General features: G+C 43.0%; 13 protein-coding genes across 13 annotated transcripts; 7 read left to right on the top strand and 6 right to left on the bottom strand.

Annotated features, from left to right (window-relative positions):
• Positions 1-121: 121 nt before the first annotated feature.
• Positions 122-946, bottom strand: EAF02_005187 (uncharacterized protein; the record flags this gene model as incomplete). The annotated part of the gene is made up of 3 exons (XM_038901235.1): positions 122-575; positions 679-782; positions 908-946. The coding sequence occupies 3 exons, from the start codon at positions 944-946 to the stop codon at positions 122-124; spliced, it is 597 nt and encodes a 198-aa protein (XP_038758575.1).
• Positions 947-1,177: 231 nt separating this feature from the next.
• On the top strand, positions 1,178-3,312 carry EAF02_005186 (uncharacterized protein; the record flags this gene model as incomplete). Its single annotated transcript, XM_038901234.1, has 2 exons — positions 1,178-2,145; positions 2,196-3,312. 2 exons carry the CDS (start codon positions 1,178-1,180, stop codon positions 3,310-3,312), a joined length of 2,085 nt encoding a protein of 694 aa, XP_038758574.1.
• Positions 3,313-5,162: 1,850 nt separating this feature from the next.
• EAF02_005185 (uncharacterized protein) lies at positions 5,163-7,362 on the top strand (the record flags this gene model as incomplete). The annotated part of the gene is made up of 2 exons (XM_038901233.1): positions 5,163-5,211; positions 5,261-7,362. The coding sequence occupies 2 exons, from the start codon at positions 5,163-5,165 to the stop codon at positions 7,360-7,362; spliced, it is 2,151 nt and encodes a 716-aa protein (XP_038758573.1).
• Positions 7,363-7,829: 467 nt separating this feature from the next.
• EAF02_005184 (uncharacterized protein) lies at positions 7,830-8,597 on the bottom strand (the record flags this gene model as incomplete). The annotated part of the gene is made up of 2 exons (XM_038901232.1): positions 7,830-8,200; positions 8,294-8,597. 2 exons carry the CDS (start codon positions 8,595-8,597, stop codon positions 7,830-7,832), a joined length of 675 nt encoding a protein of 224 aa, XP_038758572.1.
• Positions 8,598-8,764: 167 nt separating this feature from the next.
• EAF02_005183 (uncharacterized protein) lies at positions 8,765-9,985 on the bottom strand. Its single transcript, XM_038901231.1, has 4 exons — positions 9,848-9,985; positions 9,672-9,697; positions 9,285-9,462; positions 8,765-9,225 (listed from the first exon to the last, which is right to left on the bottom strand). Exons 1-4 carry the CDS (start codon positions 9,904-9,906, stop codon positions 9,171-9,173), a joined length of 318 nt encoding a protein of 105 aa, XP_038758571.1. The 5' UTR covers positions 9,907-9,985; the 3' UTR covers positions 8,765-9,170.
• EAF02_005182 (uncharacterized protein) lies at positions 9,986-11,248 on the top strand. Its single transcript, XM_038901230.1, has 2 exons — positions 9,986-10,507; positions 10,558-11,248. The coding sequence occupies exons 1-2, from the start codon at positions 10,187-10,189 to the stop codon at positions 11,071-11,073; spliced, it is 837 nt and encodes a 278-aa protein (XP_038758570.1). The 5' UTR covers positions 9,986-10,186; the 3' UTR covers positions 11,074-11,248.
• A 1,101-nt stretch (positions 11,249-12,349) lies between these two features.
• Positions 12,350-14,262, top strand: EAF02_005181 (uncharacterized protein; the record flags this gene model as incomplete). The annotated part of the gene is given in 5 exon segments (XM_038901229.1): positions 12,350-12,585; positions 12,596-12,911; positions 12,970-13,119; positions 13,174-13,867; positions 13,994-14,262. The coding sequence occupies 5 exon segments, from the start codon at positions 12,350-12,352 to the stop codon at positions 14,260-14,262; spliced, it is 1,665 nt and encodes a 554-aa protein (XP_038758569.1).
• An 813-nt stretch (positions 14,263-15,075) lies between these two features.
• Positions 15,076-15,747, top strand: EAF02_005180 (uncharacterized protein; the record flags this gene model as incomplete). Its single annotated transcript, XM_038901228.1, has 1 exon — positions 15,076-15,747. One exon carries the CDS (start codon positions 15,076-15,078, stop codon positions 15,745-15,747), a length of 672 nt encoding a protein of 223 aa, XP_038758568.1.
• Positions 15,748-15,955: 208 nt separating this feature from the next.
• On the bottom strand, positions 15,956-17,948 carry EAF02_005179 (uncharacterized protein; the record flags this gene model as incomplete). Its single annotated transcript, XM_038901227.1, has 3 exons — positions 15,956-17,308; positions 17,495-17,712; positions 17,895-17,948. 3 exons carry the CDS (start codon positions 17,946-17,948, stop codon positions 16,159-16,161), a joined length of 1,422 nt encoding a protein of 473 aa, XP_038758567.1. The 3' UTR covers positions 15,956-16,158.
• Positions 17,949-19,258: 1,310 nt separating this feature from the next.
• EAF02_005178 (uncharacterized protein) lies at positions 19,259-19,705 on the top strand (the record flags this gene model as incomplete). The annotated part of the gene is made up of 1 exon (XM_038901226.1): positions 19,259-19,705. The coding sequence occupies one exon, from the start codon at positions 19,259-19,261 to the stop codon at positions 19,703-19,705; it is 447 nt and encodes a 148-aa protein (XP_038758566.1).
• Positions 19,706-20,821: 1,116 nt separating this feature from the next.
• Positions 20,822-21,403, bottom strand: EAF02_005177 (uncharacterized protein; the record flags this gene model as incomplete). The annotated part of the gene is made up of 1 exon (XM_038901225.1): positions 20,822-21,403. The coding sequence occupies one exon, from the start codon at positions 21,401-21,403 to the stop codon at positions 20,822-20,824; it is 582 nt and encodes a 193-aa protein (XP_038758565.1).
• A 1,375-nt stretch (positions 21,404-22,778) lies between these two features.
• On the top strand, positions 22,779-24,044 carry EAF02_005176 (uncharacterized protein; the record flags this gene model as incomplete). Its single annotated transcript, XM_038901224.1, has 1 exon — positions 22,779-24,044. The coding sequence occupies one exon, from the start codon at positions 22,779-22,781 to the stop codon at positions 24,042-24,044; it is 1,266 nt and encodes a 421-aa protein (XP_038758564.1).
• Positions 24,030-25,343, bottom strand: EAF02_005175 (uncharacterized protein). Its single transcript, XM_038901223.1, has 2 exons — positions 25,133-25,343; positions 24,030-25,082 (listed from the first exon to the last, which is right to left on the bottom strand). Exons 1-2 carry the CDS (start codon positions 25,174-25,176, stop codon positions 24,098-24,100), a joined length of 1,029 nt encoding a protein of 342 aa, XP_038758563.1. The 5' UTR covers positions 25,177-25,343; the 3' UTR covers positions 24,030-24,097.
• Between the last annotated feature and the right edge of the window lie 44 nt (positions 25,344-25,387).

Raw genomic sequence — 25,387 nt, 5'->3', positions numbered from 1 at the left:
TCCTCCTCAACGCCTGGTATATATACAACATATTCTACAACCATATCCATTCGTTTTCGTAGTTCTTCTGTTTTTCTCTACACCCCGTAACCATCTTTCGTCGTTACCTCGCTCCCCTTCTCTAATTATCGGCAGAAGCAGCAGCGACCTCACCTCTCGCCTGATCCAAAATCGCCTTCTCAGCCCGAATCTTTTCATTGACAGCCGCACTCAACAGCGAATCCTGTTGACTCTTCAATTTCTTCGCCGCCAAATCCTTCAACATTTGTTTCTCGGCTGCGGTAGGTAGGACTTTCTTGGCCTTGGTTAATTCCATCAGATCAAAGAGGATGGCGTTCTCGTCGCGGTGCTTGCATTCGATGGTTTTCGTGTAGGCTGTGGGAGCGCCTGGGGTGGAAGGGGCAGCAGGATTGGAGGCGGTGCTGTTTATGGGGGGTGGAGAGGAGGCGTGGGAGGCGTCGGTGAAGTGGATGGTTAGGGTTGCGGGGAGGGAGGTGTCTTGGCTGCGTTTGACGGTCATGGGAACGGCGGGGTTGTGGTATTTGAGGCGGGGAAGGCAGTTGCGCCAGAATTTCCTGGGGAGGATGAGGATTAGCTTTTGGGGTTGATATCTAGGGGACGGAGGTGAGGGAGTGGGGGGACAGATGGGAAGTAGATGGAGGGGAAGGGGATAGGTACTTTGGTCCGAGATGTCCATTCAGTCCAAAAGCAAAGTCCATATGTATTCTGGTAACTTCTGGTGGGAGAATCGCTGCGCCGGGTCCTAATCTTATGCCGAGTAACTGCGCAGAAGCAGGAAAGTCAATTTCAAATCTTTAAATACCATTTATGGGCAAATCTTTACCTTCTATATTGCGAATTCTGTTAGCATCTGCAACCATTGCGAGAGAAATGTACGATTACTTACAGAGTTAAGCTTGGCCATGCGTTTTAGTAAGTTAACCATCTTGAATATGTGAACGTCAATACAATAAATGAAATATACTGTATAAGATCGTGGGGTGAGGTTCGGAGGAAGCTTGACTTGTGAATATATTTCTGAGGTTTTGAGACTAGGATTTTGGACCCCTGTCGATAAAAAGTTCCGACCTCCGACCAAATTTATTTTTTTGGTGGGATGAATGCACAGCGAATTCGCGTTCATTTTTAAGTGCCATGCGCCCGTTCGATAATTGATATGCCACTCTCTAATTATGGAAGACTTGCCCTGAGATTCTCAAAGCAGGCGGAATGCGCGGTCGCTGAGATACCTACTTTTCTTTGCCCATTACTTGCGCGAAATTTGCAATCCCCGAAGCTGGTACATAACCAACCGCGAAAGAGTGTTAGGATACAGCGAAGATATGTCCAGTCGCAAGCTCAAACCCAGGTCCAAGATACATCGGAATCTTCTTCTATTGCTTCAGCGCAAGCTGTAGCAAGATTACCCTCACAATGCGCCGGATGCGGTGCATTATCACAGACGACAGTCGAAGATGAAGCGGGCTATTATTCGTTGACAAGGAGGTCAGTTAAGGATTTTCTGGGGACTTCACACTCGGTGAAAAATACAAAAGCCACGGCAGAAGATGGGATAGTCAAAAAGGCGCTAGAAAATGTCGATAGTACGATTCTCGAGACTTTGGGAATGGAAAAACCTTCGTCCGCGACTACATCCATAGAACAGCCAGTATGCGATCGATGTCACAATCTCAAAAACCACCAAACGGGTGTTTCCATATACCATCCTTCCGTACGAGCACTTCAACAAACGATCGACGAATCTCCATACAAATACAATCATATATACCATGTTATAGATGCCGCCGACTTCCCCATGTCTTTCATACCCGCTATAAACAAGACGTTGAACCTGACGCCCCAGCGATCCCACAACCGTCGTTCGAGAACAGGAAAATTCTACGGTGATAGGAAGATGGAAGTCGATTTTGTGATTACCCGGTCGGATCTTCTAGCTCCAACGAAAACGCAGGTTGACGGGATGATGCCTTATTTAACGAGTGTATTGAGGGATGCGTTAGGAAGAGCGGGAAAGGGGGTTCGCTTGGGGAATGTTAGATGTGTTAGTGCGGAAAGAGGGTGGTGGACAAAGAAGTTGAAGGAAGATGTTTTGAGAGAGGAGGGGGAAACTGGATGGTTGGGAAGGTTAATGTGGGAAAGAGTCGGCTTTTCCATGAGATCTTTCCGAAGGGAAGGGGAGGAAATGAGGTGATCATTGGAGAACCTCTTCCAATGGATGTCCTAGAAGATAGAAGAGAGGCGAAGCAAACCACTATCGGAGAATCTCCGTCGATAGGTTCAGATATTGATAACAATATTACCCCCGAGGCTACTTTACCAATGGGTACCTTCAAAGCGATGGGGGTAGAATCAGAAAAGGCGGACAAGGCATTGCCAGAGAATGAACTTCCTGGTGATGAATTGAATGACACGATGTCTCTTCTTCCCCCAGCACAACAGGAAACAGCATATCCATCAATGCCACTCGTGTCATCTCTTCCTGGCACTACCGCATCACCAATTCGAGTTCCGTTCGGCAATGGAAAGGGAGAACTCATCGATCTTCCTGGAGTATCACGAGGTGAACTTGAGCTTCATGTTCAGCCAGAATATCGAAATTCGTTAGTAATGAGATCTCGGATAAAGCCAGAACAAAAAGTGATGAAACCTGGCCAGTCATTAGTACTAGGCGGTGGTCTTATCAGGATTACACCCACAGATCCAGATATCATCATGATGGCTTATGCTTTCACATCAATAAAACCTGATGCTCATCTAACGTCTACCGAGAAGGCTATCCTTATGCAAAGCAAAGGTAAAGAGCCATTTATTGATAACATTACTATTGCTGGAAGTGAAGAGAAGATAGCTTCGGCTGGTATCTTCCCTCTAAAATGGGATGTTACGAAGGCGCGTTTGAAGTCAAGCTCCACTGTATTGACTGATAAAGGCAAAGTGGATGAACTCCCGTTTCAAATTCTTTCTACAGATATTTTAATCGAAGGGTGTGGATGGGTTGAGCTGGTTGCCCAGATTAGCAAAAGACGTCTCATGAAGACAGATGCAGCCGAAAGTAATACTGTAAACGATACCACCTGGGGATGGGGAGATGAGGAGGAAGCAGCGGACGAAAAAGCATGGCCATCAGTAGAAGTGTTTACGCCTGAGGGCAAATTCATCGCTGCTAGAAGACCGATGAATGCATGGATGCTCAATGCTAAGCCGCAGACGAAAACTAAAGCTAGACCAAGGCGTAGCATGAAAGGTTTTGAGAAGTCGAGGAAGGCTAGAGCGAGGGCTGCAGGTGCTTAAGGGATACGGGATGAGCATAATAGGCGTCAATATTAAAATACCCCTCACAATATAGTCAATGGAAAATTAGTCACTGTACATGCACTCTCAATCGGGATGTTCATTAGTCCAACAGTGGGTGTATGGACTGACGGGTCACCTGTCGACTTTGAAATTTTTAACAAATCCATTTGCCAGATATTTGATATTAGAATCTATCTTTTTATTATGCAATCTCTAAGAATTCATTGTAATGTTTCCTAAGATATGCGAAAGGATATGTTAAGAGATATCCCAAAGTCCATTTTCGCAGTGTCCTGTCAGCCCGTACATCCACTGGTGATCTAAACCAGAAGACTTGATGTGAGTTTCTAGCTCTGAGAACACCTGTGTATTTTGAACGAATCGAGTATTTCGAGAAGACTGAGTATTTCTACGAATTTGAATATGTTAAATGGGCTCAAGCAAAGAAAGGTCTTTTCACGAATTACAATCCAGACTTCCCTTCTCAATGAAATCATGAGAATGAAAGTAATTATATGAGAAGTATACGAGAAAAGAATATCTCACCTAGATGCATTCTTAATTTACGTCTCTTTCCACCTCTCTCATGTAGAGTCTGACACCAGCTCCTACCTCGTGCAGTGTGTTGTATCATTATCTGCATAAAAAAAGAAGCAACGACGTGTATCTATTTGTTTGAATATCCATATTTTCCTCTCTTCCTCTCTTCCTCTTCTTCTCTACATCATATACAATACAGCATATTTTAACAGCGCACAACGTATATACATCTAATAATCTTTTTGGATCTATATCAGCGTTTCCTCACTTGCTTGCCGACCTCACGTCGTTTCAATATTCGTGCCTGGCTTCGTACGAGTCTTTCGATTGGTATCTGTCGGTCTGCTTGACTACCTCATCGTTTCCTATTCTTGGGCTCCTCCTCCTGTTGCGTAGTATTCAGATACATTCAGACGCATTCAGACGCCTAGATAATTATCGTCAAACAAGACTCTTGATCAATTGCGACCATGGCTCCCACCGATGGAGAGTCTGACAACGAGAGCGTCCATTCGCCAAATTCTCCTGAGCTTTCGGCTGCTGGATCTGAAATCTCTCCAACTTTATTGGAAGACACTGCAGCATATGATTTTGATGTTCGTCATACTTGTAGGGGTAGAATTTAGTATCTGTTTCGTTATTCAATTGGCTTTAGAGACGTATTTGCTAATCAGCATCTGTATAAATCATATCGTGGCCTCCACTTTCACGTATAGTAGTCAGGATTCATAAAGTGGGAAGAATATTTCCCGCAGGTTGTAAATTTCTTGTGGAAGATTGCCCACTCGCATCGGAACTCTCTTATGAGACTAAAGAAAGGAAAAGGAACTGTGAGGCTTGTTCATGGGAGCTCTGAAAAGCACAAGTGATCAGGTCCAAGACGGTGTGGTAGAACAAAGGACTGTAATTCCTTTAAGGAAACTGAAGCCCCAAAAACATTTGTCAGACATTAAAAGAATTGTTTGAAGATGGTCAATAAACACAGCGAACATTCACTCAAGAGAGAGTTTGTAACAAGCAAAACAATTAATTATTCACAGCTATAAACACAGTCTATGATTGTAATGATATTGTGTGAATTTAAACTCATTAAACAATCACATTTACGTGTACCGGAAAATTTATCAATCTGGTCGCAGTATTTAAACCACTCTTTCTTTGTGTCAACACTATCCCGACACTTTACAAATAATCACACAAATCACTTTACAAAGCACTATTCAAACCTCTTTCGAAACCATAAGTTCTCTTAAGCTTATCCATATACACCATACAACTTTTCCATTTCTTCCAGAAACTTGGTAGATATGGAGGACAACAATTCTACCACAGATCAGAACTCCTTTTCGACGCTCGGTAAGCATTTAACCCTGTCTCCCAACCCTTTTGCTAACAATTTTGACAGATCCAGTTGAAGGAGAGTCTCTCAATACAACATGGCTCAATCACATATTTATTGAACAGCTGTTTCTCAATACAGATTATGCAGAATTCAAATACAATGTTGATAAAGCACTGGAGCGTGGTCTTATTTCTTCACTAAGCGTTGCTAGCCACATCACTACCATTTTTGGTCAGCAGGAAGGATATCAACTCGGAAGAGTGCTGGAATATCAAACGGTAACTTCTTCAACGGCTTTGAGATGGTTGTTGATTGCATATGGGTCAGATTCAACACGGAAATTTTTCGTGGATGGCTGTATGGACGTCGTGAAGGAGGTTGATGGACTGGTGAAGGCAGAACCGGGACGAAGTGTCTACACGCAAGATGAAAAACTTCGTGCTGAACAGATCGCAGCAAAGGAGTGGCTCGAAAAAGTAAAGAAATGTGCGGGAGTGCTGAACTATTGGTTGCGAGTCGCCGAAGAGCAACTTAAATTCGATCAGCGCTGGGGCACAGCCAAGAAGTGGGTTTTGCATGGAGACGGCTGGGGACATTTGGAACAGATCTGGAGAACAGGGCTCATAGAGAAGTTGGCGATAACTCTTCGGAAGGCGAAGTCGAATATCGCGGTGAAGTTGATGGAGGCAGGTCAGAATCCTGACTATGGCCCACAATATGTCAATTTGTTGCGAGACGCAGGTTTCGCAGATGGCGGAGAACCAGAAAGATTGGTATTCTGGCCTCAGACTGGCAAACTAGAATGGGTTTATCCAACGCAAGAGCCAAGAATTTCGAAGGTGGCAGCAGAGCAAATTCGAATGAGTGCAAGTCTTTTCTTGAGCGGCATTTCACGACGAAGCCAAGTTGCTGCTGTCCAAGAAACTGCTCCTCATGTAAAGCCGAACAGCCTCCCGGTTGAACAAGATACGCTTGATCAGCATCCTGCTCCTCGAATACTTATAAACGGAACTTCTGATCATCAGGATGTCACTTCTCAGGAACTCCCTGATCGCTGTACTACTGCAGACTCAGAAATTACTTCTCAAACAAGAATTGGACTTGCTCTTGGAGAACAAGATACAGCGCAACAAGTGCTTCCAGGTTCGTCTTCTGATGAAAATATCGCACTTCGAGTCAAGACAAACATGTTTGCTACTGACTGGGAAGATACCACTCCAGTACGACCAGGCAAATCTACAACCTGGTATTGGGGCCGAGAACCACGTCCAATTGGTCATGGCAGTGTTCCTCAGGAACTCGAAGATTCTAGGTTCTGGTATTCTGCAAGAAAGTCGTCTGACACACCGCATGCCATTGAAGCTAGCGTAACAGCACCTATTTCGTCTCTTCCGCGAGCTAAGGCTGAGGAAAATGAGTCTATTCCTGAGGTTGAAAAGCTTGACCGCGATAGCAACACACTTCCAGACATCAAGGGTGATACCATCATGGAAAAAGATATAGAAGACTCTAACTCTAATTATATTACAAGCAACAATCGACCATATACTCGTATTGATTTGGCTGACCTAGGAAAGAAATTGGCGGTTTTGGATGCCGCAGAACTGGAAGCTGCGGAAAAAAATAATCAGCAACAAAATCGAAGCTTAGCCGAACAGACACTGTTGGATCTACCAAGAAGACACACACAACTCAGAGAGGAACTCCAGCATTCTGCGAAGATAAAGAAGACCCTACTAGATAAGCTAGACAGTGATACGCCAATAGGTTCGAAGATGGATGCGGTGGGAATATTTCTTGATGCGATAGAAGAAGAGACTGAGAGAATGCAAGGATGGACAGAGGACTTGCGAGAAGCCGAGGCGGAAATCGATCGCGGTTACGATGGAGACTGGGAGGAGGAATCGCAAAGTGAAGAAACGCATAATAACACGCAAGCAATATTGAAAACAAGTGTAGAATGCTCCTTATCATTGGAAGGAAAGAAGCATACACAGATGATTGAAAAATCCTCAACAATGTTGCTTGGAGAGGGAGAAAGTATTGAGAGCGAAAAGCAAAAGGCTAAGACAAGTGTGCATGGGGAAACAGAGGAGACAGATGCAGGCGAAGTGATGGAACCCGCGGTTGCTCAAACTGTCGGACGATTGTCATTGGGAGACTGAATGATGGCAGCGTGGCTGGCTCAGACACTCGTGGCTATGATGGTGTTGGTCAAAGTTCGTCAGTCGAGGGGAAAATTACCAAGGCAGGTTATACAGCAGAAGAACATGACATTCTCTCGCCATCCACTGGTAACTGATCGAGAGCAAGGACAGAGATAGAAACTGAATTTGAGGGGTTTGAGTGTGCAGAGCGTGGCGCATTAGTACGTACTGTAGATAATATGAAGCTGCGGGACTTTAGCAAAACAAATAGATGACAGCACCCAAATCTCTTCATGCATGCATTCTACACAAAGGTTGAATTAAAATTGAACGTTTTGTTTATTCCTAGCCCTATCCATACTCACAAACGCCATTGTAATGTCCAAGCACGGTAAGATATGCTCTTAATATGATACAGCCGAAAAGTGTATCTGTAGCCAACCCATAAGCAGAAAGTTTTTTGTTTTTCTCCAACACCACTCTTTTTAGACTCTGACATTCCTGGCCTCCTTCTCCACAACCTTGACCAAATCCTTGTAGACTTCCTTGAATTCTTCCTCGCCCTCGATCTTCTCGGCCTTCTTTGCGCCGGATCTCGCCTCTGTAACCATTACCACACTCGTAGGTCTCTTTGTGTTACCTGCTGCTCCCAATTCGGCTCTGCTGGTAACGAAGATGTATGGTACGTTGTGATCTTCGCACAAAATTGGAATGTGAGAAATGACATCCATTGGCGAAATATCTGCAGCAAGGATAACGACACCTGGGAAAACGGTATTGCTGGCACCTTGAGGAGATTTGCGAAGAGCTTTGACGACTTCCTTAACACCACGCTTAAGAGTCTTGTTTTTGGCAGCTACGAACGACAGTCAGTATTTTTCATCACGAAAATGCGTCCACAATGCTGACTACGCAACAATTGGAAAAGGGAAAGGGCGAATTGATTTACCTTTCTTAACACTCTTGAGCACCTTCTTTGCGACCTTTTCATCGGCCAATGGGTTTGCGAACGGAACCAAAGCTCCTACTGGTTTGATCTCGGCAGCTGCACCTTCCTTATCCTCCTCAATCACAATATCCATGACCTCAACATCCTCTGGCTCCTTGGTAACTTCGGCAATGGCAGCAGCGACATTGTCTTCACTGAGCTTGACCTTCTTGTCCTTCTTGGAAGATTTCTTAACACCATCGGTTTCACTTCTCTTCTCCTTCTTCTCCTTCTTGTCGCGCTTCTCGGATTTATCTTTGCCCATTTTGAATATCCTAAACTTTCACTTTAGAAAGAATATTTAATGTACAATACAAAATTGTTGGTGGTGTTAATTGGACAAATTTGTTGTTTTGCGATGAAATCAGAGCTTGAAGGTTCAGAACTTTTTTACAAAATGTTCGGCGGGTCAATTCGCACTAAACTAGATCGGGAGCTGCTATAAAAACTCTCTCAAAGGACTGTAACTTGGGCACGCCCTGGTAGAATGGAATTGCTAAAATGATGTTATAACACTATCAAAGGTTTTGAACAATATAAAAAACTTCACGGATATGTGAATTTTAGGTAATATCATGTCCTCCTGTATTATCGGCCTCATTCATGTCCAAATCACCATATCATCATGCTTTCACAAATAGCAAAAATCACACCCTAGTGACTTGCGTAGAAACACTTTTTTAGAAACCATGATGCATTGCAAAATCCCAATCTAATACTTTACACCCATATTTCTTCCTTGAATCTCGCATAGCCACCAAGCTTCTTCGGTTTGGAGGATCAGGAAAGGTCCAACACCAAATAATGCTTAGCAGGCTGGTCATGTACTTTCCAAGCTCTATTCCTCGCCACTAAACTCCAGTCTTCCTGGCTTAGAGTTCAAGTATTCGTTTCTACCAAAACTAATTAGAACGCAATGCACGTTGGCGACATCACAGACAGTAAGACAAACCTCTCAATAGCCCATTCCATGGCAGTGTATGCGATAATAAATGGTGGTGCAATATAAAGGACTTGGCCACGGAATCGTCTCCAGGTGTTGAAGATAGCTGCGTTCAAGGCACCGGCGAGAGGACGTTGTCGGTTGGCACTGAGTGCATATGATGCGACACCCTTCTGGGGTTGAGAGCCTGTATATCCCACATCAGTCAAATGTTCCTCCTCGTTGCTCGATACGGTATGATCGATCTCGTATTGTCGGCGCTTGAGTAATCCCCTCTTCATCCTCTTCTACTCATTGCACCCCCCTCCGACATCTCGCGAGGCTTGTGTGTGTCGAGTGATTTGTGCGGGGATTCCAGAATGCCGAGTAGCGGTAGAAAATGCTCTTCAAACTCACCCAAGTTACCCCAGCCGCCAAGATATCTGTGAAGTACCATAAATATTAGCATGCCATACATCTTGGAAACCATAACCTCCCACACTCATGTAATTGTCTGGCCACCCGTGAAGACCCGTGAAGACCCGTGAAGATTCTTCCTCCTTCGCAGTAGGAATCTTGTTGGAAATACTCACTTTCCATACTTTCCAACCTCTCCGTCACCACCAGATCTAAGGATTGAAGTAGGTCTCATTTTGAATAATGTGCGAAGTGCCAACAGATTCAATTGTTAGGTATTATTCGTCAAAGCAGAAGTTCTGATATTCTGAATAGAAGTCGGGCAATCGGATTATAATCGCCAAGCATTCATCCGACACCCCTGCCTTGCCCACCCAATCATCACTAGCGCGAGATTCCGCCAAAAATGTCAAGCTGCAGTGAGCCTCCCCTCCGCACTGAGCTTCTAGATATCCCGCCTTCGAAAAGTATCTCCAACACATCTCCATTTCCACCACCCATAGACAACATTCAAGATGGCGCAATCTCTAAATAACCTCTACAAGTTCATCGTTCCTTTGGGAATTGCAACTGCCGCCGTTCAGTCCTCTATATACGATGTCAAGGGTGGCTCTCGAGCAGTGATTTTCGATCGTTTATCCGGAGTCAAGGAGACAGTCGTCAATGAGGGTACACATTTTTTGATTCCTTGGTTACAAAGAAGCATTATCTACGATGTACGCACGAAACCAAGAAACATCTCAACGACCACTGGAAGTAAGGATTTGCAAATGGTCAGCTTGACACTGAGAGTTCTACATAGACCTGAGGTCCAACAGCTACCCAAGATTTACCAGGTTTGTCGCCTCTTCCCATTTTAAGCCGATGGCATACTAATCCACACTAGAACTTGGGTCAAGATTATGATGAGAGAGTTCTACCCTCTATCGGAAACGAAGTCCTTAAATCCATCGTCGCCCAGTTTGATGCTGCTGAACTCATCACCCAGCGTGAAGCCGTCAGCAACCGCATTCGATCAGATCTCCTCAAGCGTGCTCAAGAATTCAATATTGCACTTGAAGATGTCTCAATCACCCATATGACATTCGGTAAAGAATTCACTCGCGCCGTCGAACAAAAGCAGATTGCTCAACAAGATGCCGAAAGAGCGAGATTTATTGTCGAGAAGGCAGAGCAAGAAAGACAGGCCAACGTTATCCGTGCAGAGGGTGAAGCAGAGAGTGCAGACACTATTAGCAAGGCTGTTGCAAAGGCAGGAGATGGTCTGATTATGATTAGAAGAATCGAGGCTAGCAGGGAGATTGCACAGACCTTAGCAAGCAATCCTAATGTCACTTACTTACCCGGCGGTGGTGAGGGTGGCAAAGAAGGTGGTGGAAAGTTTTTGCTTGGCTTGAGATGATTATGACAATTGGGATCAAAATGGAATGGAATGAAACAAAAACCCGGAAATAGGTCTTCTGTGTACTACTAGGAATTGGCAAAATATAATATCCCCTCTGCGCAGGACAAAGTGCACTACGTTCTGCTTCGTATGTGGTATAACCCCTTCATTATTTCCTACTCATCTATGGGCTTGCTTCCTTGCATTCATTCAAAGAGTGGACATAAAATTAAGTGCTGGTATAGTTGCCTTCCTCAAAGCATGGTTAGGTTCAGTTTGCTTACAGTTGTCTAGCATCAAATACAATTCATAAACAGTTCTGGTTGTTTTCTTACATCATATCCTCATCCCAACTTTCCGAGTGGTTCCATCCCTATCTCTTCATGTCCCGCTCATAGTGTATTATAAATGAACCTTGTCAAGGATGACGTCCCATTCGCCCGTCATCCCATATTACACCCAAAAGTAAGGGAAATGAAGAGTTCATATATTACAGGTCTACGCCTACTAGAGGTCTCTTTCACCCGCTTTCGCATTTTAAGTATCAGTATCTCTGTTTTGTTAAATCGGTTTATACCGGAACATTTACATAGGTATGTAGGACACTAATGTGTAAGACTTGCATGAGTGTTTTGGCAGTTCATGCTTGGTCAACGCTATCCAGTGCCACACTTCTTCTGAATCTCAAGAATATCAACGAGATCATTTCTACATCAATGAGATCCAGTCCGTTATTCAATGTTGCCAGTACAAATAGATAGTGGTGTTCGCTTGGTTTTTATTGACTTGGAATTGCGTACTCCGGCCGAAACCCTTTTCCTCCCTCCCTCTCCCACCATTTGCATATTCATACATCGCATCATTTGCAACACATGCATAAAACAACTCAACCATCTAAAATGTCTAAAGCTGATTGTAAGATTTTACAAGGAGACCAACAATCACACACACAATATGTTATCTGTGGGGCACGTATTCGTAATTTTTGTTGAACCTCTGTTGGAATCATCTAGGAACGCCAGCACGTCAAAATGTATATCTGTTTCTAACATATTCTCAAATATTGTGCATTTCCGACTTTAACACCACAATTGCGTACGCTGGCCCGAGTCACTTCCATCCTCCTCAATTACATCTGAATTTTTCAGTCGTTTAAGTCTCTAGAGCGATTTGACTTATTCGCAGAGATTAGATATAATAATCGAATGTCCGAGTAGAAGCTTGCCTAGCCACGAAACCTACAAAAGTTAACATTACACATGTTCTAAATCCGGGTTGGCGGCCGATCCTGATTATGCAGTATGCTACATCAGGTCATATTGTTGGTATAGTATACATTTTGCTTTATATCATCTTCCAGTTTTTTGTTTTGAAAAGTAGTTTTCTCTCCTTGTTTCTCTTGAACATATTTGCGTTCATATTCGAGTTCCTCTTAAAATTTAATACCATGCAACCCGTAACAAGCGCTCTAATCTACACTGTTTGTGTCAGTCTACTTGTATATTTTCCACCAAAGATGGAATTCTTATCGTGCTTTTAGTGCAGCTGCTAAGCAGCATGGCTGCAAAAAGGTTCCGAGGTACCCTCATCGAGACTCAATATGGGGCACCGACTTGATGAAGAAGAGAGTGAAGGCTGTTGGTGAAGGTCATCAAATGGCCTTGTTCATGAAACACTTCAACGAGATCGGAAAAACCTTCGAAGAAAATTTCTTTGGCACCAGAGTTATCAATACAATAGACGTTCGCAACATACAGCGAGTTTGTGCTCTTTCTTTTGAGGACTATGGAAAGCCAGCTCAAAACTTCTTCAAGGCATTTCTAGGTGATGGAGTCCTCTCTCTAGATGGTAAAGCGGTACGTTTGCCTATATCTAATATGTTCATTGCCTGTGGATGCTAATTAAATCCACTAGTGGAAACACTCCAGGGACATTGTAAAGCATATATTCTCGAGGGCTGAAGTCTCCGATATGGACACCCTTGGTTTCCACGTCGATAGATTTCTTGATCTTATCCCAAGTGATGGAAGCGAAATCAATCTTCAAGAGCCACTACATAATTTGGTAAGGACAAACATATCGAGCTGATTAATATAATATTAACATGACATGATTCAGTTCCTTGATCTCTCGACCGAGTTTCTATTTGGGCAATCCATCGATGCACAACTGCCCGATGACCCAAATAATTCTAAAGAATTACTGAAGGCCTTCAATGGCGCCCTTGCGGGTGTTGGAAAAAGACGGTTGGCTGGAAGGCTCCAATTCGTCTATTCCTTCGAAAGTAGCTGGAAGAGGGATATTGGGACGGTTTACGCGTATGTTGATGCACATGTCAAACGAGTGCTTAATAAGGGGCCTGCGGAGGAGAAAAGTACTAGTAGTGGAAATGCAGTTCGTCGACATATTCTCCTGAATGAAATGGCCCAGCAAATCAAGGATCCTCTTCAACTCCGCTATCAGATTATGAATGTATTCATGCCTGGACGTGATACAACTTCTGTACTCATAGCGAATTGTCTGTTCCATCTCGCAAGGAATCCAGAGATATGGACCCAACTTCGAGCTGAAAGTATTGGGCTTGGTGACCAACCTCTCACCTTTGAGTCCTTAAAATCACTACGTTCTTTTAGGAATGTTCTTCAGGAAACACTTCGTCTTCAAGGTCCTGCGGGTCGTTCTCAGCGTCTAGCGCTCAAGAACACAATTCTTCCGGCAGGCGGTGACCCGGACGGGAAGTCCCCTATATTTGTAGAGCAGGGAGATGTGGTTGCTTTAAATATCTGGGGTCCTAATCATGATAAAGATATTTGTAAGTATTGCTTATTCATTGATTTCATTAACAGCGCGTGTGTCAAAAAAAATTCAATTTGATCGGAGATTCTTTTGCTTCTTATATTTATGATAAAAACAGCTACTGACATTCCAACACACACAGGGGGTGATGATGTTGATGAATTTAAACCACAGAGATTTAACGATAAAAGAATGGGTTGGGAGTTTACTCCCTTTCTGGGTGGTCCTCGTATCTGTCCTGCGCAACAACAAGTACTTACGCAGTCTGTATATCTGCTCGTCAGAATGACAAGAAGATTTGCTAGGATTGAGAATAGAGATACTGTTTTGGAGTACGTTGAGATGGTCAGAATGACCACGGAGAGCCGCAATGGGGTTAAAGTTGCACTGTTTACTTCAGAGGGGAAATAAATCCGACTATCACTCTCGGTGCATTTGTATAACAAGGTCAATGCATAAACACAATCTTCACAAGTATTAACCCTATGATGAATGCAATACTTTCGACGCCGGCCACGCCTGTTTCTGTAAAGCTGCCGTAACATGCTACCCTGGGTCATTCTGGCAGGCAGTCCTTCCGACCTTTCAATTATTCTAATTTGATTTCATTCTCAAGCATCTTCATAAACATCGATTGCACCAGTCGTGAATTGCTATCTTTAAAGGCCGGTAGATTCAGTACCAATCGTTATTCACCCATTGAATCAACCTCTCAGTCGGTCAATTTGAGCGAAGAGGTGATCATTGCTACTTGCTCTGCGCCAATCACAAGGCCAAATTGGAGGAAGATACTTCGGTCATCTCACGTGATCTGTATGAAAAAGTATCTTTCTCTAAATCGCGAAGATTTCCTGTTGGATCATGAAAACTAAAGAAAGAGAATCCTGGAAAATCCAAAGGCCTCATGATAATATCAAAAGGGGGGAGGGCTGAGAATACATAGGCATCCAAGCAACGTAGGTGTTGTCTCATTTCTCGGTTATGCCTTTCGACCGCCATTCTCGACCGAACATCATTTAGGATTGAATCTCGGCAATCGAATCTCAAACCTATATATTTCATTGATTACCACATCTTCAAGTAGAATTTGATAAACTTCCTCTTCATCATTCATTTCATCAAATTCCAACCAAAGCTAATACAACGAGTTTTTCGGCAAAACACATCCCGTGCTACTAAAACACCATCCCGGTCTATCATCATCTTTGAATTCTAAACTTCAGAATGAAAGTGGTTCTTTCTGGTAGTACAGGGTACATTGGGGCTGAAGTTCTTTCCCAATGCCTGAATCATCCATCCATAACTTCTATTATACTTCTCACTCGTCGGAATCTCGAAGCCTTGGCTGAAAACCCCAAAGTCAAAGTAATCGTTGTCGACGATTTCACCTCGTATGACGAATCTACCGTCAACGAATTAAAGACTGCGGATGCTGCGATTTGGTGTTTGGGCACATATAATGGCGACGAGAGAGTCGACATTGAATTTCCCCTCACATTCATCAATTGCATAAAGGCACGGCCTCTTGGGTCACCGCAATTTCGATATGTTCAGCTTGGCGGGGCCTTCACCGAACCACCTTCAGAAGAAGGTCAGGAAGAACGGTCTCTGTGGTACTTCTCCAGTGGACGGCGAATTAGAGGTGCAGCAGAGGCAAGGGTCTTGGAAACTTCGGAGCATGGCATTCAGAGCACATTCAAGGTTTATCTTGTCAAGCCCGGAGGAGTGCTACCTAAAAGTGCGGCCATACTTCAGTGCATTTTTGGTAGCTCTTTGTCGGTTGGAATTGTTGAACTGGGCGCCACGATGGTTGATTTAGCGGTACATGGAAATGACAAACAGGTGTTTCAAAACAACGACATATATCACTACCATCCCATGGGTCTCGAAAGATAGACACAACAGCGCCATTGGTACCTCATTCTTCCCGAACACGGATATGTTATCAATCGTACCTGCGTGCTTTTTTGGCCTCGTTCTTTAGATAATATCTACCTTTTGTTTAAAAGCCGAGTGGAGAGCATAGGCGCCTCCTGACATCCTTTGTAATTTTCTTTTCTTCCTATTTAGCGAACGAAATATCATATTATCTGATACGACTTAATGCTTTTAAGATTGTTTCCATTGTTCTGATCTAAAGGATCTATCTAACTACTCTACTCTAAGTAGAGCAAGTAACAATCTAGCGCATGCGATCATATATCACATGTCGCATGGCCTTATATCAAGAATCCGGTCGTCATAAAATCCTGTCACTATCTACCAACCCTCCACTCCACAAACAACCAATTTGCCAACAGAACATCTTTAAATTCTCAAGGGGATGCAAGGATTAAAGTAGGTCGTGAGGCTCAAGCTTTCTTTCTCCAATGCACAAGATATGTATGACTGAACACCAGAAGATGACTCAAGCTGATGGAGAGGCGCCAATTGCTTCAGTGCTTTCATGTAGTCAGCCGCATAAGTTCCTCTCCCATAAAGTTCAAGGAACTTGGTGAGTCCTTTGGCAACTTTCATGTCCGACTGTCCGTAGTGCTTGGTTGGTATGTACAACTTGACGTCTGGAAGCGCATTTGCTTGGTGGATTTCAAAATGGTAGCACATGCCACTGGTACCATGCTCTCGTAGAGGTAGATCCTCCGAGGTTGAGAAGCCTTCTGGAAGGTCAAAGGTCAAGCGCCAGAGGTCCTTGAGTTCCTGGAAATTCTTCTCGAATCCTGCTCGTTTTCCCCCCATGCCGAGAATATCTACTACAGAATCGAAGCTAGCTCTGGGCGTGCGAACATATATCTTTAGTCGGCATTCTGAAGATATCATGCAATCGGTTGAGACTATGAAAGGAGTAGATAATTGTCTTCCATTCTCGTTGTCAGTGAAAAATGACAACAATTGGTCTAACGTGGTCCATTCATGTTTATCTTTCTGTCCGAGGCTTCGAATGGCTGCTATGGTTTTCTCGTGGGCTCGATTGTCAGTTCCTTGCGACTTTGCCCATCCTGGTGGCATGAAGTAAGCCTTGATGGGAGAATCGCTCTTGGGGTCGCCTTTGAGGAATTGAAACGCAAGAAACATTGATGAACTGCCCACATCAGCCAAATCTGCTGCTTGGATATGGTCTCTGGCTTCAGTGACGTCTACTTCTCCAAATATAGCACGAGATACTTGGTGAAACCAACTCAAGTCTACTTTTGGGTTTACAGCATCTAGCTCGCGAAGAAGTTCTCCTGTGGCGGCCTGGTTGAGAGGATCTTGTGCTGTTCCAGTGAGCGGACCAATTGCCTCAATGACCATTCTGAGATCAGGCTTCGACATGTTTCCATTCGACAACATTTTTCCAGTGTCCCATTTCCAACTGTATTCGATTGGCTTAAAGTCGTCTTGCATAAAGGACTTCCATTTGTATGGTGACTCTCCAGAGAGAGAAGAAAGTGCTGGGCGAGGACCGAGGCGTGGTACGCTGCAAGATTAAGGAGTTAGTTTCACCTACCAAGAACTAGGTTCTGAAGAGAAATGGGTAAAATAAGGTATTGATGCTGTGTGGGAAATGAGAGAGTACATGAAATGAAACACAATGGTTTAGATTAAACTTGAGGAACAGAGGCGAGTAGTGAAAACAAGAATCCGACTAAAAGATTGAGCTTACAGAACATGATAGTGGAAGAGCAAGCCCTCATATTGTTGAATGACACTGTATCCAGCATAAAAAAGTAGGGCACCAAGTTGAGGACCGGTTGACTGCCACCAAAAGTCGCAATCATCATTTCGTCGAGGAAGCCACTTGGACGCACTCTTCCAAACAGATGAAGCTGATTTCGAGTTAGGCACAGCCAACTCATCAATAGCTAGGTCATTCATATTTTCCTAGCACACAGTCAGCTTCAGCTTATGCTATATGAGTTTCGAAGAGAATAATTGAGATGGTGATTTGGAACTCAAGCTAAAGTGTAATCGGCTATGCTAGCACAGGGAATTCGTTCCACAGAAACTCAAAGCAGAGACAGATTCAGGTGAAGGGTGGAAGGGTAAAGCTAGCAGCAACTTACTTCTATGGATGTTTCATCAGGCATGTCCTTTTGTAACTTGGAGAAGGACGCCATTGCTTCTTTTGAATGGAAAAGACTTTCAGGCTGAAAAGGAAGAGTACTGTGTGGAAAATATATCAGGCCAAGGAGAGCAAAGAGGTGAACTATATATATATGCTGGGTACCTCGCTAACCAGCAAGGTGCAATTTCGAATGGGAAATAACAATAATTCACTTGACATACTAGCAAGGGCTCAAATGCAAGCCCCGCCTTCAAATAATTAGCTGTGCATGAGTGATTGGGAACCGATATTGAGATGTTGGCCGGGGATTAGTACTCACAAGTATTCACTCCAGACTGTGGCACAATCCTCCAATTGCATGTCGTATTTTGCCATTCGCTGCAAATCAAATTTTAGAATTATTCAATATGGATTTCCTCGGACAATCCTTCATATGCACGCTTCAAGCCACTGTCAGATTATATCCGTGAATGGGCAAGGAAATCATTCATTTGGAAATTTCAAATCCTGGGAAATTGTGATACATACATATCCAGCTTGAACTTCATTTTAATGGTACTTATATAATGAGACTAAGTTACTTAAACAAAAAATTAAGTATTACTCTAGATTTGAGTGTTAGCGATGGTACTGAATGGTAATATGCCCTTCTAATCTAGTAAGTTCGATGCTACAGTGACAGACAAGAATGATGGCTGTTCTCGATCTATTCTATAGGCTGTAGGATAGTCTGAATAAGTCTTAGCTAATGGGCTCTGGCTACCCATTAATACAAAGACTGTTATTGGGTGATTTGGTCGACCATGTGAGGTTAGCGTATGATGCGATTACTCTATGTAGTTAGTATGAACACTCGGTAATAGGTAAGGTAAGATATCTATCTATCAGTTTATTCAGCTCGTCGATCTGATTTACAATGCTCGAATTTGATCATTCACTCTTACATTTCAATTCAAGTTTCGAAAGTGATCCCTGCTCCTCCTGAGAATTCCAACTTCTCATGGTTATTAGAATATTAAGGACTGTACTTCAGAAGAAGTCTTACATTAACTCAGATGGCATCTTTTGATTCTTGAACTCTGATTAGTCTATGACAAGAACAAAGATAATAAAGGAATTAGAGAACAAGTCGACAATTTTTAAAGACCCGTCATTAAGAAAAGAATTTTGGTGTCTTTGTCTAGCATAAAGTCATTGTTCCGGTCCAGTTTAGGTTTTCATGAACAATCGATAGATCTTAACTATAAGGGCAAGATCTGATCCATGTATTCTCTTCATTCAAGTCTCAAGTCACAGCTCTCAGTATATATTCTTTGACTAAACAAACACTAGCATAAAAATCTTCATAAAACATTAATCAAGATGTCTGACACTGTAGAAGCAAGTATGCAAGAACCTCAACCACCACAAGTTGACGCGGTGACCGAGAAGCTAGAAGACCTCACCCTCGGGAATGATAGTGATGAGGCCTGCGATAAGCCTGAAGTCTCTGACAGCTCAAGTGAGTCTTCGCCTCCGCCAACCTATAGTAAGCCCATGACCCCTGGATACAACGTGCTAGAGGCGACGATGCAGGAACCACAACCACCAGCGGTCGATGAACTTACCAAGAGACTCGATAAGCTGAAAGTAGAAAAAGAACGTGAGGAGAACCAAGGAGAGGATGCTGAGGTTAATGAGGATGATGAGGTGACCGAAGCTCAAGCAATCATAGAACGAATCCGTACTCATCCTCGTCGTAAAAACCTTGGTCTACGGGTGCAGGCCTTGATGTCGAAGTTTGAGAAGGATGAGAAGAATGAGAAGTGAGCTTTGGAGCATGAGATGGCAAAGCGCTGGCGCCGAGTTATCTCAAATGTTCTGTCGTGGACTCAAGCGAGAAACGAGTATTTCATTCAAGTATTTCAAGATTAGATCGAAGACGATACTTCGAAAAGTAGCATCATGAGTCAACTCTCTCGAGTGAGAGATCTGTATTAGGATAATCATTCGCTTAAAACCCTACTCCTGAACTTGAAACTTTTCTTCATTACAACAGTAAACAAGTCACCCCTTTCAATAATTAAATCCATTCTCATTTGCTTAAAACTTATAAATCTAGTCATGTCTCTCAGTAACCGTCTTCACCCCGTTCAAAAGTTACAAGTAATGTTCTAACTCTCAAATAATCTTCATCATGTATTGTATCTATAATCTGTGTGTGTTTCTCCATTGACCTTTGTAAACATGCTATATCTTCAGCTTATACTTAGCAAAGATATGTATGAGATACTTGAAAGACAGAAAGAAATTGTATAAACGAATAGTCTCTTTGGACGTTTTTTTCCTATACGAATTACGGTTTAATGATACCCTTTTAGAAGAGAATGAAGTCGTAGAATTTCAATGCAATGCGATGAATATGCAGCAGAATACCCGGTAGATGAACGAGAGTCAAAATGAATAATATACGAAATGAACCTTGGAGTGAGAATGAGGAAGGATATGGAGAAAATGAGTAAAGAAATAAAGGATTCAAGATCATGATCGAGTTGAATGATTTTAAATTATCAAGACCAGTAGAGTTCAACAGGAATATCGAATCAACATAATGATTGGTAAATGATTATTTGAAAGGTTTCAAAAAGGAGAAAATGAAAATTGAGAATCTCAAAACATTTCTGCTACTACTTTAGAAATGTGTTGACGTGGACAATTTACTCTAATAGACACAAATCGCTCAAATGACAAGCCCTATCAGTGAGTCACCCTCACAACAAGCAATGAAGTCGCTTATCGATATTATTATCCTCAGCTACCTGTCTCGTCTAATACAAATCGATCTTTAATGTTAACCGTAAAGAAGAGTGTATGGAATTCCAGCAGCAACAAACCAATCATGTCCCAGTTCGTCGTGATACTTTACCATCTGTTTTAGCATTCCGTTTATCTTCTCATCAATCGGAGCACGAGCTTCTCGATAGCTACATACTTTATGTTTCTGGGTTTTCTCTTCTCCAAGATATTGTGAATCTTTTTATGTGCCAAATGAGTATCTGGGTCATATGCCTGCATATTTTCAATGGTTTCTTTCTTTGTCGCTTCCAGTAATTTACGTTCTTCGATTACATCTGTGGATGAACCAGATCGCGAGCCTGTTTTCGCCTTTTTATATAAACAAAGCTCCGCCTTAGCCGAATGGAATGCAGCCTCAAGTCCGGCTTCTGCTGCTACTTTAAGATCGTCGCTTGGTGGAGATTCGATGCAACTCATATCTTCCTCCAATTCCCGTTTACTTTTGGTTGCAGCTTCTAGCTTGTCATAAAGATTCTCGATTGTCTTGACCAGATTGGGATCAAGGACCCATTCTCTTCCATTCCAGTATTGTCCTGTATGGTTATTACCACAGCCCTTGTTGTCTCTGATATTACGAGAAGATTTTGAAGGTGTAGGATTGCTCTTTTGTCTATTCTTCTGGACGTCTTCTGTGCTCTTACCTTCACTGTGCCGTCCGGAATATCTAACCATGATAGTAAACAAGACAATCAATTCCTAACCTCTTCCGTGCTAATGATCTTTTAAAATCGTGGTAATGGCAAGGTGTATCGTTCAAAATTAGGTGTTCTTTTCGTTTGTCACATCAACTGATTAATTGTATATAGTATGTCGATAATTTTGTTGGTAATTATCCTAGGCAGCAACACCCGGTACCTATTCATTCAAGGCAGAAGACAAATCAAGCGGGCCAAAACTTGACAAACCTGAGCCAGTTGGGTAGTATCACGATGCCTTAAATGAATTGGCGATTAATATGCCCAAATACGAACATCCTATAAATGCGACGTCCCAAATAACGCAGTTCTGTGATCTAGTATTGTCACTACTTGAAATGCTGCAGAGCTTTGATCCGATGCTTGCAAGACAGAATGAAAAAGGCAAAGTCCACGTCTATTCCCACGTTGATTTTTGAGTGGCCTTGAAGATTGGGGCTCATGAAGTATTATGGCGACCGTGGACCTTTGAGATCTTTCGCTTGAAATGGGAAACCCATTCGAGCCATTCCAGCCCAGCTTCCGAGAAATGCGGTTCAACTCATGTCCCACGAAGTGACGAATACTTCAGAATTGAATCGATGGAAACTAGACCTACAATCCATATCTATCAACCATCGAGAACAAACCGTTGAATCGCTATGCTAGCTTTGCGCATCTGTCCTCTTGTGGACAGTACAGAATATCAATCAGCGACATGTAGTTTGCAGAATGTTTGTTTGAGCGTGATACATCATCTAGCAGCGATTGAAAATGCCCGTATAACGAGAAAGGCAATTTTCAAGAACGAACATCAACAAATCACTTGATTTATCGAGTTGCCGTTAATAACAGCAAGCCTTTTCCCTTGACCCTTGAATTTGTAATCCCATAATTACACTGCATTGAAAACGATCGGTAATGCCGCATCACATCGATATATTTTCTCAGCAATTTCAAAGACAATAACTTCTGAATAGATGAAATTCCTTGGTTGAATCCAGCTCCAACAATACCTCGTCGATGCTACATGAAGTATGTGACTAAAAATGTTATATTAATGTAAAAGGGAATTGAGACGAGCGAGATAAAACTTTTGAGAAATCCGCATGACTAAGCAAAGCATGACCAAATCCCCTTTCACCAAGATTTTTCCGGGTGCAGCATAGTTGAACAATTACAGATTTTGCTACCACGCGGTTTCTTAAACTCTTCAAACCTCCACTGTCTCGGGTGAAGTTCGCCGTCGAAAGGTCATTCATGCTTGGCAGGAATTACTACCAGGAGGAAAAATTGAAGCCAGTTTGCACGTGACCTTTCCGTCACATTTCTTGAGGCCTTTTCTTCACGTATCACCGCATATCTGAACAGTGATGCCTTCCGATCCACTTACCTACACTTGTACCTGCCATCAGACAGGCCTCGTGCTTCTCTTTTATCGTTACTTTACCTCCCCACCTCAACTCCCTTCACCACATTATCCACTCACAACTTCTACCCTCAAAGAATTGCATGCCTTCCAGAAGTCGACATGTGAAGCTCTAAATCTTACTGGCAAAATTCGAGTCGCGAAGGAAGGCTTCAATATCACTGTTGCCGGCACGACGTCGGATGTGCATTCGTATATCGAATCTTGTATATCTCATTGGTCGTTCGCAGGGTTAGATCTATCTCTAGACAACGAGAAGGGAATCAAGGAGTTCCTCAAACCTACAAAAGGCTGTGCATGTGTTTTCGTGGATCTGAATACCCGCATTGCGGATGAAATCACACCGTTAGGAATCACAAACTACGAGCCTAAGAATTGGAACGCGGTTTCGTATCTCAGTCCTGCGGAGTTTCATGATATGGTCGCGACTACGGCAGATGAGGAAGGAGAAAGAATATTACTGGATATACGGAATCATTACGAATCGCGGATTGGCTATTTTGAGGCACCGGAGGAATCGGGTATCCAGACTGTGAAGCCACAAGTTAGGAGATTTTCGCAGTTTCCAGCGTTTGTGAAGAAACATATTGATTTCACCTCTCGTTCTTCACCCGAGAGCGAAAAAGAGCATGTCAGTGTCGGCAGAACGATTTTCTCGTACTGTACAGGTGGTATTCGCTGTGAAAAGGCTACAAGGTGGATCGCTGAGAATGTAGATCAAGCCCCGCAAGACAGAATTTACACCTTGAAGGGAGGTATATCGGCTTACATGGCATGGTTTGAGGAAGAGATGACCGCTGGGAGGAAGAGAGAAGATGAGTGTTTATGGAAGGGAAGGGAATATGTTTTTGATGGAAGAGGATCATTGGGTTTAGGTAATGAGAATGAAAGGAGGAAAGTAGCGAAGTGTCATGGCTGCGAGAGGGAGGAAGACAGAATGGGAAAATGTGGCATTGAAGGGTGTGAGTTGGTGTTAGTGGTTTGCGAGGCCTGTGAAGGTGTCAAGTGCTGTAATAGTTGTGGAGATGAAGATGAAAAGGGGAGAAGAATTATATGTGATTGTGAACGGCAAAGAGAATTTAAGCTTTGGGGAAGTGAGGGTATGAAAGGCGTGAAAGGCGTTTCAGCAAAGCAGAAGAAATCATATGAAAGAGGGAAGAGGCAGATTCGAAATGATACCATAGATATCAGAGTTAGAATAGTAGAATAAATAATCATTCATTAATATATTACCATATTCGATAAAGTATGTCGCGTTGCGAATTAGAAAAGCTCAAGTGGGCATCCCTGGTCGACGCTCTTTTTGGGCATTTTATCCACAATAATCTCCTTTGTCAACTTCATCAATTGCTCGCCCAACTCCTCATCCTGTGAAAGGGAGCTTCCCGGCTCCGGGATTGCTGGTGGACAGATATACAATCCACTTTCTTCTACTGCAGTACTTGCGTATAAGGTACTGACACAGCCGTCCCATTGATCCTTCTTCAGCGGCTTCATCAAGACAGACATGCCATATCCGAGTACTGGATATGGCTCATGAATATCAACTTGTGACATTTTCGTGTCGACAAATCCTGGATGCACGGAATTGACCAAGATTTTGGGATACTTGGAAGTAAGATGACGGGCCAAATAGCGGGAATAAAGCATAGCAGCCAACTTTGATCGTCCATATTGACCATTTGGTCCCAAATCGGTATTCAACTCTTCCTGGTTTGCAAATTTGCAATCGCTTGGGGTGGCTTGATGAGCATTCGATGCCATGTTTACGATTCTAACAGTATTTCCTGCCTCTGCTGTTTTCTTGAGGATTGGCATCAAGTGACTGGTGAGAATAACGTGGCCGAAATGATTGACAGCCATGTGTCTATCAAGACCATAATCGGTAAGTTGATAGGTCATGATTCCACGTGCAGCGAGATTGCATAAGACATCAATTCTATCGGTGCTTTCAGATATCGTGTGGGCAACCTTGCATACGGAAGGCCAATCAGATATGTCACACTTAAGGAATGTACATTTTTGAGCTGCCTCGGGCGAGATAGTCTTTGAAATGTCTTCTACAGCACCATCATAGACTTCTTGGGATACAGCAATGATGAACAGCTTGGCGAGGTTGTTTTTGAGCAGAGTGTGTGCGCAACCATAGCCAATACCTTCGCTACCACCAGTAATCACCGCTACCTTTTCACTCTGATCAGGGCAATCCTCGAGGGAAAATTGGTGCTCTGGTTTTGCAAGAGAGTGTCTACAAACAATTAATACAACGAATATTTGGGGAGAATAATGGATACATACGCACTACCGAAGTTTTCGGCAATTGTGTCCTTAACTGCTTGCATGATTCCGAAACTGGAGATGGGAGAATCTGTATGTATAGAAAGAAACCTTGATGGTAAATATTTGATTTGATATACTGGATACTAGTAGGTGTTTATGAGGGAACTCTGTTGTTTTGAAAGTTGTATAAAACTTCGATCTATCTATATGTAGGTGAAGTCAATAGTCATGATGTCACCACGTCCTAGTGTTGAGGCAAACATCATACCGCGG

The sequence above is a fragment of the Botrytis sinoallii genome (assembly GCF_014898435.1).
Source record: "Botrytis sinoallii strain Bc 23 chromosome Unknown BSIN_008, whole genome shotgun sequence".
NCBI lineage: Eukaryota > Fungi > Ascomycota > Leotiomycetes > Helotiales > Sclerotiniaceae > Botrytis > Botrytis sinoallii.
The sequence above is the reverse complement of the archived record's forward strand: the minus strand, read 5'-3'. Positions and strand labels throughout refer to the sequence as shown.

What these genes read in the sequence shown, in the direction of transcription:
- EAF02_005183 (XM_038901231.1), bottom strand. Translation starts at nt 9,906, where the DNA reads ATGAGACCTACTTCAATCCTTAGATCTGGTGGTGACGGAGAGGTTGGA. An exon ending in TGGCGGCTGGGGTAACTTGG is followed by an intron (nt 9,463 to 9,671) that starts GTGAGTTTGAAG and finishes TGGGATATACAG; the next exon opens with GCTCTCAACCCCAGAAGGGT. An exon ending in ATGGAATGGGCTATTGAGAG is followed by an intron (nt 9,226 to 9,284) that starts GTTTGTCTTACT and finishes TAGTTTTGGTAG; the next exon opens with AAACGAATACTTGAACTCTA.
- EAF02_005182 (XM_038901230.1), top strand. Translation starts at nt 10,187, where the DNA reads ATGGCGCAATCTCTAAATAACCTCTACAAGTTCATCGTTCCTTTGGGA. An exon ending in AGCTACCCAAGATTTACCAG is followed by an intron (nt 10,508 to 10,557) that starts GTTTGTCGCCTC and finishes AATCCACACTAG; the next exon opens with AACTTGGGTCAAGATTATGA.
- EAF02_005175 (XM_038901223.1), bottom strand. Translation starts at nt 25,176, where the DNA reads ATGCAAGCAGTTAAGGACACAATTGCCGAAAACTTCGGTAGTGC. An exon ending in GCCGAAAACTTCGGTAGTGC is followed by an intron (nt 25,083 to 25,132) that starts GTATGTATCCAT and finishes AATTGTTTGTAG; the next exon opens with ACACTCTCTTGCAAAACCAG.